This window comes from Pan paniscus, chromosome 2 (assembly GCF_029289425.2).
Source record: "Pan paniscus chromosome 2, NHGRI_mPanPan1-v2.0_pri, whole genome shotgun sequence".
NCBI lineage: Eukaryota > Metazoa > Chordata > Mammalia > Primates > Hominidae > Pan > Pan paniscus.
Window position 1 is genome coordinate 36,830,870 of NC_085926.1, and position 13,511 is coordinate 36,844,380.

Genomic DNA, 13,511 nt, shown 5'->3' on the forward strand with positions numbered 1-13,511 from the left:
GGATGTAAAACAACTCATATCCTAATATTGTGGTCAGGACCATAGATGCAAAAAACAAATGTTAGGCACAGATACAGCTCCCTAGCAGCAGCTCTTCCTAAAGACAATGCTTCCATCTGTCCCTTTAATGGATTAGCATGGGGAAGGATTAAGGTCCATAAAAGCAAAGTACATCCTCCTTCATTCCCATGGCCCTGGGCCTCCTCCTTTGATTCTCCCAGTCTCTTCAACTACTTTCTGGATAGAAACACCTTCTGGGAGCTAAAGTCTAAACCTACATTATCCCATACATGGCCACTAACTTACATAAAATTACAGTTAATTAAATAAAATGAAATTTCTGGTTCTTCAGATGCATGAGCCACACACATTTCAACTGCTCAACAGTCACATGTGACGAGTGGCTATCGTATCAGACAGAATAGGTGTAGAACATTTCCATCATCTAGGAAAATTATACTTCACGGACCTAGTCTAGAAAGATCCCCCAGCCCCACCTTAGGTTTTAAACTTTGTGCCATCAGTAAAATCTTAGAAACAAAATGTATGCATGTAACTCTATACAACTCTTTGGATGTATAAAGGAAGAGTGATATTCAATATATCATTTCATGCAAAGATCATCACCTATAGAGTTCCCATAGGCTTTATTTAGGCTTCTCCACAAGTTCTACTGCTGCGCCAGGAGTGGTGGCTCACGCCTATAATCACAGCACTTTAGGAGGCTGAAGGGAGTGGATCACCTGAGGTCAGGATTTGGAGACCAGTCTGACCAACACAGTGAAACCCCATCTCTACAAAAAATACAAAATTAGCCGGGCATGGTGATGCATGCCTGTAATCCCAGCTACGTGGGAGGCTGAGGCAGGAGAATCACTTGGACCCGGGAGACGGAGGTTGCAGTGAGCAGAGATTCTGCCATTGCACTCCAGCCTGGGCAACAAGGGCAAAACTCTGTTTCAAAAAAAAAAAAAGAGAGAGAGAGAGAGAGTTCCACTGCCTAGAATACTTTGGGAAATATACAACTCCACCTTGCCAGCCCTTCCTGATTAACTTCTCCTCTTTACAGATTTTTTTTTTACTAGTTCCTTTCACTCATGTTTCTCTATAGTCTTTCAATATTCCTCTAGCATGGCAAGAAAATCTTTGTGACCAATGGTCTGGAAAACTTTACAGAAATCAAACATCCAACAAGTTTACCATTGAGTATGGAAGGCTTTAGGCTTGACTGCATCCACTACCATCACAGGCTACCTGGTAAGCCAAATGGCAAGCTTGGAATGATGCACAGTCCTCTCATGCATGCTTTTCTGCCAAGCAAGTACAGGTGAATTCTAATGAGTGAAAAGGGGACACACTGAGATTCTACTGAGTCTCTTCTCTTGGTTCCAAACCCAGGTCACATTTAACTGGTGAAGGAAGAGAAGAGAAGCGAGAGCAAGAACCTTGCCTCAGAAGACAAGGCACTTTTAGGATTAACAGATATTCAAGGATTGTATTATACAAGGAAACTAAAAAAAAAAAAAAACCTAAAACCTTAAAAACTAAACCAACATGAATGACTTAGGCCAAAGACTTTAACACTAAATAGAACATACACAGTATTCTAAGAACTGAGATTAAAATTAATAAAATATAAAATTTGCAGGCTGAGTGCAGTGGCTCACATCTGTAATCCCAGCACTTTGGGAGGCGAAGGTGGGCGATCACCTGAGGTCAGCAGATCAAGACCAGCCTGGCCAACACGCTGAAACCCCGTCCCTACTAATAATACAAAAATTAGCTGGGTGTGGTGGTGCACACCTGTAATCCCAGCTACTCAGGAGGCTGAGGCAGGAGAAACGCTTGAACCCGGGAGGCGGAGGTTGCAGTGAGCCAAGATCGTGCCACTGCACTCCAGCCTGGGTGACAAGAGTGAAACCCCGTCTCTTAAAAAAAAAAAAAAAAAAAAAAAAAATATATATATATATATATATATATATATATATAGCAAACAAGTCAGCCTAACCAGTGGTTCTTCTTTTGCCATTATTTTTTTTTCTTTTTCTTTTTTTTTTTATTATACTTTAAGTTTTAGGGTACATGTGCACATTGTGCAGGTTAGTTACATATGTATACATGTGCCATGCTGGTGCGCTGCACCCACTAACTCGTCATCTAGCATTAGGTATATCTCCCAATGGTATCCCTCCCCCCTCCCCCCTCCCCACCACAGTCCCCAGAGTGTGATGTTCCCCTTCCTGTGTCCATGTGATCTCATTGTTCAATTCCCACCTATGAGTGAGAATATGCGGTGTTTGGTTTTTTGTTCTTGCGATAGTTTACTGAGAATGATGGTTTCCAGTTTCATCCATGTCCCTACAAAGGACATGAACTCATCATTTGCCATTATTTTAAAGCCTGAAAATTCACTGAGCTGTTTGGCTACTTGGAGTTTCTCAAATCATGGAAACCATTCTGAAACTGAGATGATATGCACAAGCTCTCAAAAAGCATTCCACAATGACCTACTCATTATACAACCTCACAGAAGAAATTAGTATTCCTAAAAACATGAGGTCATTTAAAAACTAAACATGATATGTCAAAGCTTTAAAAGAACACCCATGAAAAGGAAAAAAATAAAAAGAGGGCTCTACCCCTCTCTCCTTGTTCTCACAGTCTCATAGAAATGACATCTTTAAAATAAATAAATAAAAATTAAAACATAAATGGGGAAATGGAGTCAAGGGAGAAGTGTTTAAAAAGCAGCTTCAATCTCCCTCACATAAAACTTTTCTCACTCTGGCAATTGCAATAATCTGCAGCCTGACAAACTATCTCCCACCCCAACACATGCCCTCTACAGGTTGCCTGCAATTTGCTGCCCACTTGCACATTCAAGAGAGGAAGTGTTTCTAGGGAAGCACATTTAAATAACTGCAGGAAATAAATGCTTACCAACTATAAAGTATTCATCAATCTAGTCCTTCAGTCATACATACAAACCATCCAAAGATCAGAAGATAATTAGGGAAAAGGAATAGCACAAAAGAGAAGCAAGAAATGAGTCAGGCTGGGCATGGTGGCTCATGCCTATAATCCCAGCACTTTGGGAGGCCAAGGCAGGTAGATCACTTGAAGTCAGGAGTTCGAGATCAGCCTGGCCAACATGATGAAATCCAGTCTCTACTAAAAATACAAAAAGTAGCCAGGTGTGGTGGTACATGCCTGTAATCCCAATGACTTGGGAGGCTGAGGCAGGAGAATCACTTGAACCTGGGAGATGGGAGGTTGCAATGAGCTGAGATCGCATCACTGCACCCCAGCCTGGGCAACAGAGCGAGACTTCATCTCAAAAAAAAAGAAAATGAGTCAACTAACCCCAAAAGTAACATTAATAATTCAGAGAAGAAAGGAGAAATTTTTTTAAAAAAATTATTTGCTTTTTTAAATGCAATTCAAGAAGATGTGGCAAATATAAAACATGAATAAGCTGCTATAGATAAGAAACAATCAAAAGAGTTCTAGAAATTAAAACTATAATTTTCCAAGTTAAAAAATGCAGCAATGAACAAGATAAATTATAAAAGGAGAAGCTTTAGATGAATTTAAAGATCTGGGAAGAGAAAAGGAGATAGAGACTAGTAGGGAAAGGTACAGAGACATATATTATAAATTCAAGAAGCTCATCCATTTAATAGCAGTGGCAAAGAGAAAAGAGACTTGGATGGGAACAAAATAATAGAAGATAATTCCCCTGAGCTAAGAAAACAGAATGCAAGGGGCCAACAGGTGCCAAGCCAGAAGAATGAGGAAGGACCCATATCTAGATACATAATAGGGAAATTTCAGGACTCCGAGCACAGAGAAAATTCTAGAGGGGGAAAAAATGAGACTGACATCAGACTTCTGTCAGTAGCAATGGGAGCTAGAAGATAATGAAATAATTTATACATTGTGAGGAACAAGATTTTACAGTATATTTCATAAAACTAAGATACCATAGATATCGATGAACATACCAGAAAAGACTGCCATTAAACTATGACATGTCACTGATTATAAAACACATTCTCATTTCAAAGATGTTAAAATTGCTGGGAGGCAGGGGGGAGTGTAACTTACTATTGATGAAATACAATGCCTATATTCAGACAAATTATCCATCAATATGAGGGTAAAAGAAAGACATTTTCAAAAATTCTGTAAGTCTACTATCTATGCCTCCTCCATGAAAAACTTACTTGACCAAGTACTCCAACATATCAAGGAGGAAATCTGTGTGGATAACAGTAGCCATAGGAGTCATGTATGAGTGCAAGAACTACAAGAAGTATAAAAATATATACATGTTTCATTAAACTGAGATGCTTAAAGAGTATCACATTTAAAAAGCAAAGTTTTCAGGACATTTGGCGAATCCTTTCTATAGGTCTGCCCATGTTACTAGTTGTAGAAAGAGTAACATTTACATAATTATACTACCATGCAAATGTCATTCACTAATTTGCAATTTTTAGAATCAATCTGTAGATGCAGCATGAAAAACTTAGAGTTAAGAAATAGAATATAAATGATACACATAGCATTACTAAACAAAACCCAACAAATAGGACTGACACAGCCAAGCACTTCATCTTTTACGCAGTCTTGTCAGCAGATGCTGTCCAAAATTGATAAACCAAGAAATAGAGATGTATGTGTATTTTAAATTGTTGGCCATAATTGTTTCTAAGGAATAGACTTGATTTTGTTATCTCATATTCTGTCTAATTTTTTTCCTTTTTTTGCTGTGTGCATGCATGGGAAAAAAAAAATCACCCACACTGTCCAAAGGTGGACTTGAAAAAGTTCCCAGAATGTCATAGCATCTCTCTAAATAAGAGCTATCTCATTCTACCTTTAAAAAAAAAAAAAAAGCAAACAAGTTTTCCAAAGATTGGTAGGTCTCACTTCCATATATATGTGTGTGTCTGTATATATATATACCAAAAAGAGATAAACTGATTTGTATCTAATGTCACAGAACCAGTTTTATCCCCCCCAAAAGTTAATACACTGGAAGCTGTACCTGATAGGTCCTTAGAACACGTAGCTAGCTTTTCCAAGTGACTGTTGATTTTCTCGATGGCTTTGAAGTTCTTATTCCTCTTCAGGACATCCACAACAGACCGAGACTGTCGATCCAGCAAAGTGGGATCTGCCCCAAAGCGCAGGAGCATCTGCACATCCTCTGTTTGTCCTAGGGCAGGCCAAAATGAGAAGGGGGGTTTGTCATGGTTCCTTCCATAAGATGTCCCCATGAGTGCTCTTCTTCTCAGTCTCCTCCCAAGCAGCCCAGGGCAAGAGGACTAGGGTCTTCTGTTTGTGGAGCCTGCACTGCTAGCCTCAGGTAGTCCACCCAACTCCCTGAAGCAAGGAGTTCTTTGTAGAGTGGGAAGGACAATAGCTTTCAAGAGGTTCAGAAGTGCGCTCCTCTCTACCTTTCTCCCCTCTCCTTGGTAACAAGCAAGGAGAGGGGGAATCTGGTTACTAAGCAACAGTTACAGCTGTAAGGATAACATCAAGCTGTGACTTCAGATTTCTTTATTCCCTAGAGAGGAAACAAAATATTCTTCCAGGAGAAAAGTCTGCCTGGAGACAGGACATGAAAGCGGTGATTGCTTTGGCATCAGGGGCTGTTTTGTTGTCACTGTTACCACCCTCCTAGCCCCAACTCCCTGGACGCCAACTCCATTTGCTGCTCTGATGTATCCATTTGCCAAGCATCAACGTATGTCTGTGGTCACAGATGCAACTGTTTGCGGAATGAAACAGGTATATCCCTGGGGGTACACAAAGACTTAAATGGGCACAGAGAGTTAAATGACTCAATGCCTAATCTCCAACTTCCACATGTAAGCTTTCCTAAAATTCACCTCCTGAGAAGGCAACTGCACTTCTCCCACTTTACCAAAAAAAAAAAAAGAATTAAGTCATATTTCCCACCCATCGAGAATCTCACTGTGGTAGGCAGAATTCTAAGCCCCCAAGATTTCTGACCTGCTGTGCATCCACACTTTTTCCCAGTTATTCAATCAAATACTAGCCTAGGTGCTGCTGTGATGAAACTTTGCAAATGAAGCAAAAGTCCCAAATCAGTTTATCTTAATATAGGGAGATTATCCAGAGAGGCCTGACCTAATCACATGAGTCCTAACAGTCAAAGTTCTAGAGGTCAGAGATTCAGAGTATGAGAGGGATTTGATGCACAAGAAATTCTCCTCTGCTGGTTTTGAAGATACAAGAGGCAGGACAAGGAATGTGTGTGGCCTGCAGAAGTCAAGAGCAGCCTCTGGCTAATAACCAGAGCAGCCTCTAGCTAATAACTGGCAGAGAAGCTGGGATCTCAATCCAACAATGGCAAAGAACTGGATTCTTCCACAACCATGTGAGCTTAAAAGCAGGCCCAGAACTCCAGATGAGAACATAGCCAAAGCCAACACCTTCAGCCTTGCAAGACACTGAGCAGAAAACTCAGTCACATCATGTCACTCTACTGACGTATAATAAATGGGTGTTGTTTCAAGCCACTAAGTGTATGGTGACACAGCATAACTATAGTATACTGCCCCAAAGGGGGTAAAAACTCCTAACCTCCAGGGTATCAACCCAAAGGACAATTAAAACTAACTGATACCTGCAAAACGTCTTTTAAAAGGCACTACATAATCCATCCCCTACCTACTTCCCCCCAGAATTTTATTTTTATGTTTAACAATTATAGAAATTTCACTATATTTATGTTGTTTTGATAAGCTCCATATTGATAATTAGGAATAATTCAATCCAGAAAAAAAGTAACGCTTAGAGCCTTACAATCACAGAAATGTTGGGAGGACATCATTTCCATTCTATTAAATACAAGTAAAGAAGTGAAATAACAGTTTTATTTTTAAATATCCATGTGTACAAAATTATACAAAATTCCAGATGTCAACTTAAATACATGCAGAGAGGTACACAGGTTTTCAAAACTCTTTAAGGGGGGATAAGGAAGCAAAATTTGAAAACCACCAACAAATAAGACTTATGTTTTTGTCTGGTCAGTATCCATTCTCCCTTTTTCTAAGAACCACCCAGTTTTCCTTTGAGACAGCACCTCCTCTCTCTCAGCCTTACCAGATTTGATGGTGTGAACACCAGACGGACTGACACACACCCCTGTGACAACCACATTCTCTACCATTTCACCAACGCCCAGGTCCAGGGGCTAACACTTAACCAGGATCTGCCCATTCAGATCATTCTGTTCTTCTAGCTCTGTCCCATACCCTCTTCCAGAGGCTAAATGCTGGCCAGGGCCTTGCCAATCAGATCATTCCATTCTTCTGGCTCTAGTGACTGATTGGTTCATAGGGAGGACATGTGACCAAAGTCAGGTCACTAAGACACACTAGGAGGACTTGTACTGAACTATTGGGAGGAGGTATCCTCTTTGACTGAGACTGACAAATTGGCAGAAAGTAAGCCTGAAGGTTCTGGTGGCCTTAACTGAAAGACAGCCTGTCTAAAAACGAAACTAACAGAAAGAAGAAATAACCACAAACCGCTACTGATGAAAACAAACAAACCCAACAACTCTCCCAACACCACTTTCAAAATGAACATATCAAACTTGATTTTCATTAGAACATAGTTATTTCTTCACACAACGGAGTAAAAGGCAAGAGAGACTCATGAAGACAGCTTTGAAGCAAGCACCTGAACCAAACTCTGGAGTCTTCAGTCACATGAGACAATAAATTCTCTTTCCTGCCTAAACCAGTTTGAGTGTAGCTTCTAACCGAGACAGATGCAATGATCCAACCTCACTCCTTCAATTTCAGGAGCTAACCATATCTAGACTTGGGTTCTGCTGCTGCCCAGCTCTGGTGAGTTCCTGAGCCTCTGAAATCTCTATGCACCAGAGCCAATGAGACCATTGTAACAACAAGCACCCACCAAATTACAAACAAAGCTGAAGATTTCTAAGGCCCAACTGACACTGCAATTTTTTCAAATGGGTTTAAAATTTAGGCCAACTTAAATAATCTGGAAAGTTCTTGATTCTCTATGTACCAAAAAATACTTAAGAAGGAGATAATAAACCCAGTGTTCAGGCAACATTTCTGGGGTTTAAGTTAGCAATAGCTTTCAAAATCCAAATGCATACCAATAAGCTAGCACATCTTAAACATATACGCTTTTACTTCTACATCATAAAATATTTGCAGAAAAAAAGTAAGATATTAGTAACATTCATTCCTTGGTGCCTAATCGACAGAGTAGAATAATAGACTCTTGATGTATACATTTTGTACCTTTTGATTTTTTAATATATTTAAAATTTAAATAAAATTAAAATATATCCAAATAAATAACATGTACAGTTCCTTCAAACAAGAAATTTCTTAACAAGGAAATCATCCTATAGATACAACCCCACTGATTCACAAACATGTATGTAAAAGAATGGTCTCCAAGCCTTGTTTTCAATTGCAGAATGAACTAAAATACATTTAACCATCTATTAGTATGAGTTGTTAAAAAAATGAAACTGCCACGCAGATAGTATTAGGGAAAGATGACTAAGATACATTGTTCGGTGAAGAAAGCAAGTTGCTGAACAGAATGTACAGTGTACCTACATTTATATTTAAAAGGGAAAAAACTGGCATTATACATATACATTACTAGCAAGACTCACAAAAAAAGTGTTTTAGTAGTTGATTTTGTAGAAAGAGATTTACTTTTTATCACATTCTTTGAAAGTGTCTGAATTTTTTAAAGGAATATAAAACTATTTATTGACCATCGTTCACCAGTATTTTAAATAATGAACAATATACAGTTGGATAACATTCTGATTAATACAAAGTTGTTTTTCCTGGCTTCTGCTGAACCAGTAAAACAAATACTGAAAAGACTGAGCCTACATGTAAGGAATAAGTTGAGGTAAAGAAAAAACATGCGAGTCAATAGTTTAGATCAGGGGTCCCCAACCCCCCAGCTGTGGACAGGTGCTGGTCTGTGGCCTGTTAGGAAGCAGGCCTCACAGTAGGAGGTGTGCAGAGGACAGCGAGCATCACTGCCTGAGCTCCGCCTCCTGTCAGATAAGCAGCAGCATTAGATTCTTATAGGAGTGCAACCCTGTTGTGAACTACGCATGTGAGGGATCTAGGATCTATGTTGCCACTCTTGAGAATCCAACTAATGCCTGGCAATCTCAGGTGGAACAGTTTCAGCCCAAAACCATCCTCTTCTCCCACCCCCAACTATACCCCACCATCTGTGGAAAAATCATCTTGCACAAAACCAGTCCCTGGTGCCAAAAAGGCTGGGGACTGCTGCTTTAGATTACAAGACTTTGTTCACTCATTTACAGCTGCAGGTCCTAAACTACCAACATCTCTAACCATCTGATTAGTTTCCGTGAGCAACGTCTTAGATAGTCCATGAATCATGACCTTTTGGTCAATGTAGCAACAGGGATTTCAACTTACATGTTCTTACCTGTAAGTGAGGGCTACACAACTAGAATACTTGGATACAAGGAGGGAAACAACAGACACTAGGGCCTACTTGAGGGTGGAGGATGTAAGGAGGGAGAGGATCAGAAAAAACACTTATCAGGTACTATACGTATTACCCAGGTGATGAAATGATCTTCACACAAAACCCCTGTGACATGCAGTTTACCTATATAATAAACCTGCAAAAGTACCCCCCCGAACCTAAAATGAAAGTTCAAAAAAAAAAAAAAAGAAAGAAAAGAAATGGCTCACTAAAAGAATCTTTTTAAATGCCCATTTAACTGTCTTGTTTAATTAAAACGTACCAGGATTTTCCTAGTTTCCTCACCTGGATAGGGAGGCTGCTGGGTTGTTGGCAACAATAAAATTTTTCTTTAAGGAATTTTGCTAACAAACCATTGCATTTTTAGACATAAATGCTTTTAAATTATCAATTTAAATTGTCTGATTAATTAGAATCATTTATTTCACTTGATACACATGGCTTCAGGAAAATTTTCAATTTACCTGGAAGTGATTTTTCTCTTACATTGCTCAGAATGATGGCATATTATAAACATGGGCTTACTTGTGACTTTTGTTTTGGCAATTGTTTAAAAAAAAAAAGAAAGACAACTATTTACATGTGCATTTTATATATACGTACACAAAAACAAAACAACCAGAATGATCCTTAGGCTTATGAGAAGCCAAGTTATGATTAATGACTATGAGAATTTTCCCCAACATTTAGAAAATCTGTTCCTTACTGCAGAGGAAATAATATACCATGGTATTGAATGTTCTTTACTGATAAAGGAAGCAACTACAGAGAGCTTTCGTTTCTTTGTTCAAAGTAACCAGTGCTATTGATGAAAAAAAACAACAAACCCAACAATTCTCCCAATACCATTTCAAAATGAACATATCAAACTTGATTTTCATTAGAATGTAGTTATTTCTTCACACTAGTAAATAAAAAACCAATACCCAGATTTTGTATAAATATATCTATATAAATATATATAAATATATATGTAAATCTACATATATATGTAAATATATATAAATATATAAATATATATGTAAATATATATAAATATATAAATATATAAAAATATATATAAACATATAAATATATATACATATATACATATATACATATATACATATATAAATACATATACACATATATACATATATAAATATATAAATATATATACACATATACATATATACATATATACATATATACATATATATAAACATATATACATATATAAATATATAAATATATATAAACATATATACATATATAAATATATAAATATATAAATATATATAAATATATAAGTATATATAAATCTATATAAATATATAAGTATATATACATCTATATAAATCTATACAAATATATAAATATATAAATATATATATATTTATATATAAATATATATAAATATAAATATATATAAATAAATATATAAATATATAAATATAAATATATAAATAAATATATATAAATATATAAATATACAAATATATATAAATATATAAATACACAAATATATATAAATATGTAAATATATATAAATATATAAATATATATAAATATATAAAAATATATAGATATATAAATATATAAATATATAAATATATATAAATATAAATATATATAAACATATAAATATATATATATAAATATATATAAACATAAATATATATATGTATATATATATAAAAAACAATGTGAACAATTACTAACATCATCTTCTGGATGAGAATGCCAAGTTAGTCTTTCTTCATAAAAAGCAATTACAATTTAAGGACACTTCACACTTGTCTCTTTTGCCAGCATCAAGTTGGCCTCATTTGAGTCTTTCCATCTCATGAGAAACATCGATTCTCCACTGCTGTCTGTGGCACCAATTATTCTTTCAGGATTAAGACCTCTAGCAAGCCCTCTTGGTTTCTCAGCAGCCATCTCTTTCCTTCTTTGATTTGGTCTCATCAGATTTACTGTGAGATAAAGTATTTTGTAATTCCTTTTCTTTACTAAATTTGGGAATTAAGAAATGCTTCTATTAACTCTGGAGAATTTAAATTTTCTTCAGGTAACCAAGCATTGTATCATGACGTTCTTCCATCTGTAGGTCTGTAGCATCTGTAAATCCCTTCCACTTGAGGAAATAGTCCACTTTCCCTTTCACTACACATCAATCTACTACTTTTTCCGCCACAAATTCTCCAACTTTTTTACTCTTTCCATTCTGTTTCTTTCCCCTTGTTTGCAATGTAGTTTAATTGGAGGCCATTTTCTTTTATTATTATTATTATTATTATTATACTTTAAGTTTTAGGGTACATGTGCACAACATGCAGGTTTGTTACATATGTATACATGTGCCATGTTGGTGTGCTGCACCCATTAACTCGTCATTTAGCATTAGGTATATCACCTAATGCTATCCCTCCCCCCTCCCCCCACCCCACAACAGTCCCCGGTGTGTGATGTTCCCCTAATTGGAGGCCATTTTCTTATTGCAGACTTGAAGAGCCACTATTCACTGCCTCTCAGCTGTTCTGGGTCATGGGTCTGTGGCATCTACAACCCTGTGCACCTTAAATTCAAGCCACATCCAATGAACTTTTTTTTATCAAAAACATGAACTTTCAATATTTTTCCCCTTTAAAATATTTTTTCCATTGAGATACAGCTCATATAACATAAAATTCATTCTTTTGAAGTGTATTATTTGCCCGGGTGTGGTAGCTCACGCCTGTAATCCCAGGACTTTGGGAGGCCGAGGAGGGCAGATCACCTGAGCTCAGGAGTTCAAGAACAAACTGGCCAACATGGTAAAACCCCATCTCTACTAAAAATACAAAAATTAGCCAGGCGTGGTGGCATGCGCCTGTAGTCCCAGATACTTGGGAGGCTGAGGCAGGAGAATGGCATGAACCCAGGAGGCAGAGCTTGCAGTGAGCAGAGATCGCACCGCTGCACTCCAGCCTGGGTGAAAAAGCGAGACTCCGTCTCAAAAAAAAAACAAAATTAGCCAAACATGGTGGCACATGTCTGTAGTCTCAGCTACTTGGGAGGCTGAGGCAGGAGAATCGCTTGAACCCAGGAGGCAGAGGCTAGAGTAAGCCGAGATCACATCACTGCACTCCAGCCTGGGCAACACAAGGAGAATCTCTCTCAAAAATAAATAAATAAATATAAACTATATAATTTAATTAGTTTTAGTATATTTATGAAGTTGTACAACCATCACCACTGTCCAATTCCAGAACATTTTCATCACCCCTAAAATAAATCTCATACACATTAAGTCATTCTCTACTCCCCTTCCCAAACCCCTGGTAACCAGTAATCTACTTTCTGTCTCTAGGGATTTCCTTATTCTGGACATTTCATATCAACGGAATCACACAACACGTGGTCTTTTTTGTCTGCTTCTTTCACCTAGCATAACACAATCTTCGTCCGTGTTGTAGCATGTATCAGTACTTCCTTTTTATGGTTGAATAACATTCCCTTGTATGGATATGGCATATTTTGTTTATCCATTCCTCAGTTGATAGAGATTTTGGTTGTTTCCACTTTTCTGGCTATTATGAATAATGCTGGTATGAATAATCATGTACAAGTTCTTATTTGGGCATGTTTACCTTCTCCTGGTATATATCTATGAGTGACAGATTTGGTCTTATGGTAACTGTTTAACTTTCTGAGCAACTGTCAAACTGTTTTCCAAAGCAGATGCACCATTTTTCTTACCCACCAGCAATGTATGAAGGATCCAAGTTTTCCACTTCCTTTTCAACATTTGTTGTTATCTTTTTTTATTTTAGTCATCCTGGTGGGTATAAAGTGTATCTAAAATTTTTTAACTGGTTTTTAGAAAGGTGATTCAAAGACGCCTACAACACATGAATAGGCAAAGAGATAAACAGAATAGAACAGAAAGTTCAGCATTAGTGACATCTCCA

The 13,511-nt window shown here is 37.2% G+C and overlaps 1 protein-coding gene and 1 pseudogene across 2 annotated transcripts in view; both read right to left on the reverse strand.

Moving 5' to 3' along the window:
- TRANK1 (tetratricopeptide repeat and ankyrin repeat containing 1) overlaps positions 1-13,511 on the reverse strand; it is a 119,046-nt gene that overhangs the window by 42,385 nt on the left and 63,150 nt on the right. For both annotated transcript variants that reach the window (XM_034956101.3, XM_008951573.4), the window contains exon 9: positions 5,054-5,224. In XM_034956101.3, the coding sequence (XP_034811992.2) occupies positions 5,054-5,224 (171 nt within the window). The remainder of the gene's footprint in view (positions 1-5,053; positions 5,225-13,511) is intronic.
- Positions 5,751-11,830, reverse strand: LOC106634553 (chromobox protein homolog 3-like; annotated as a pseudogene).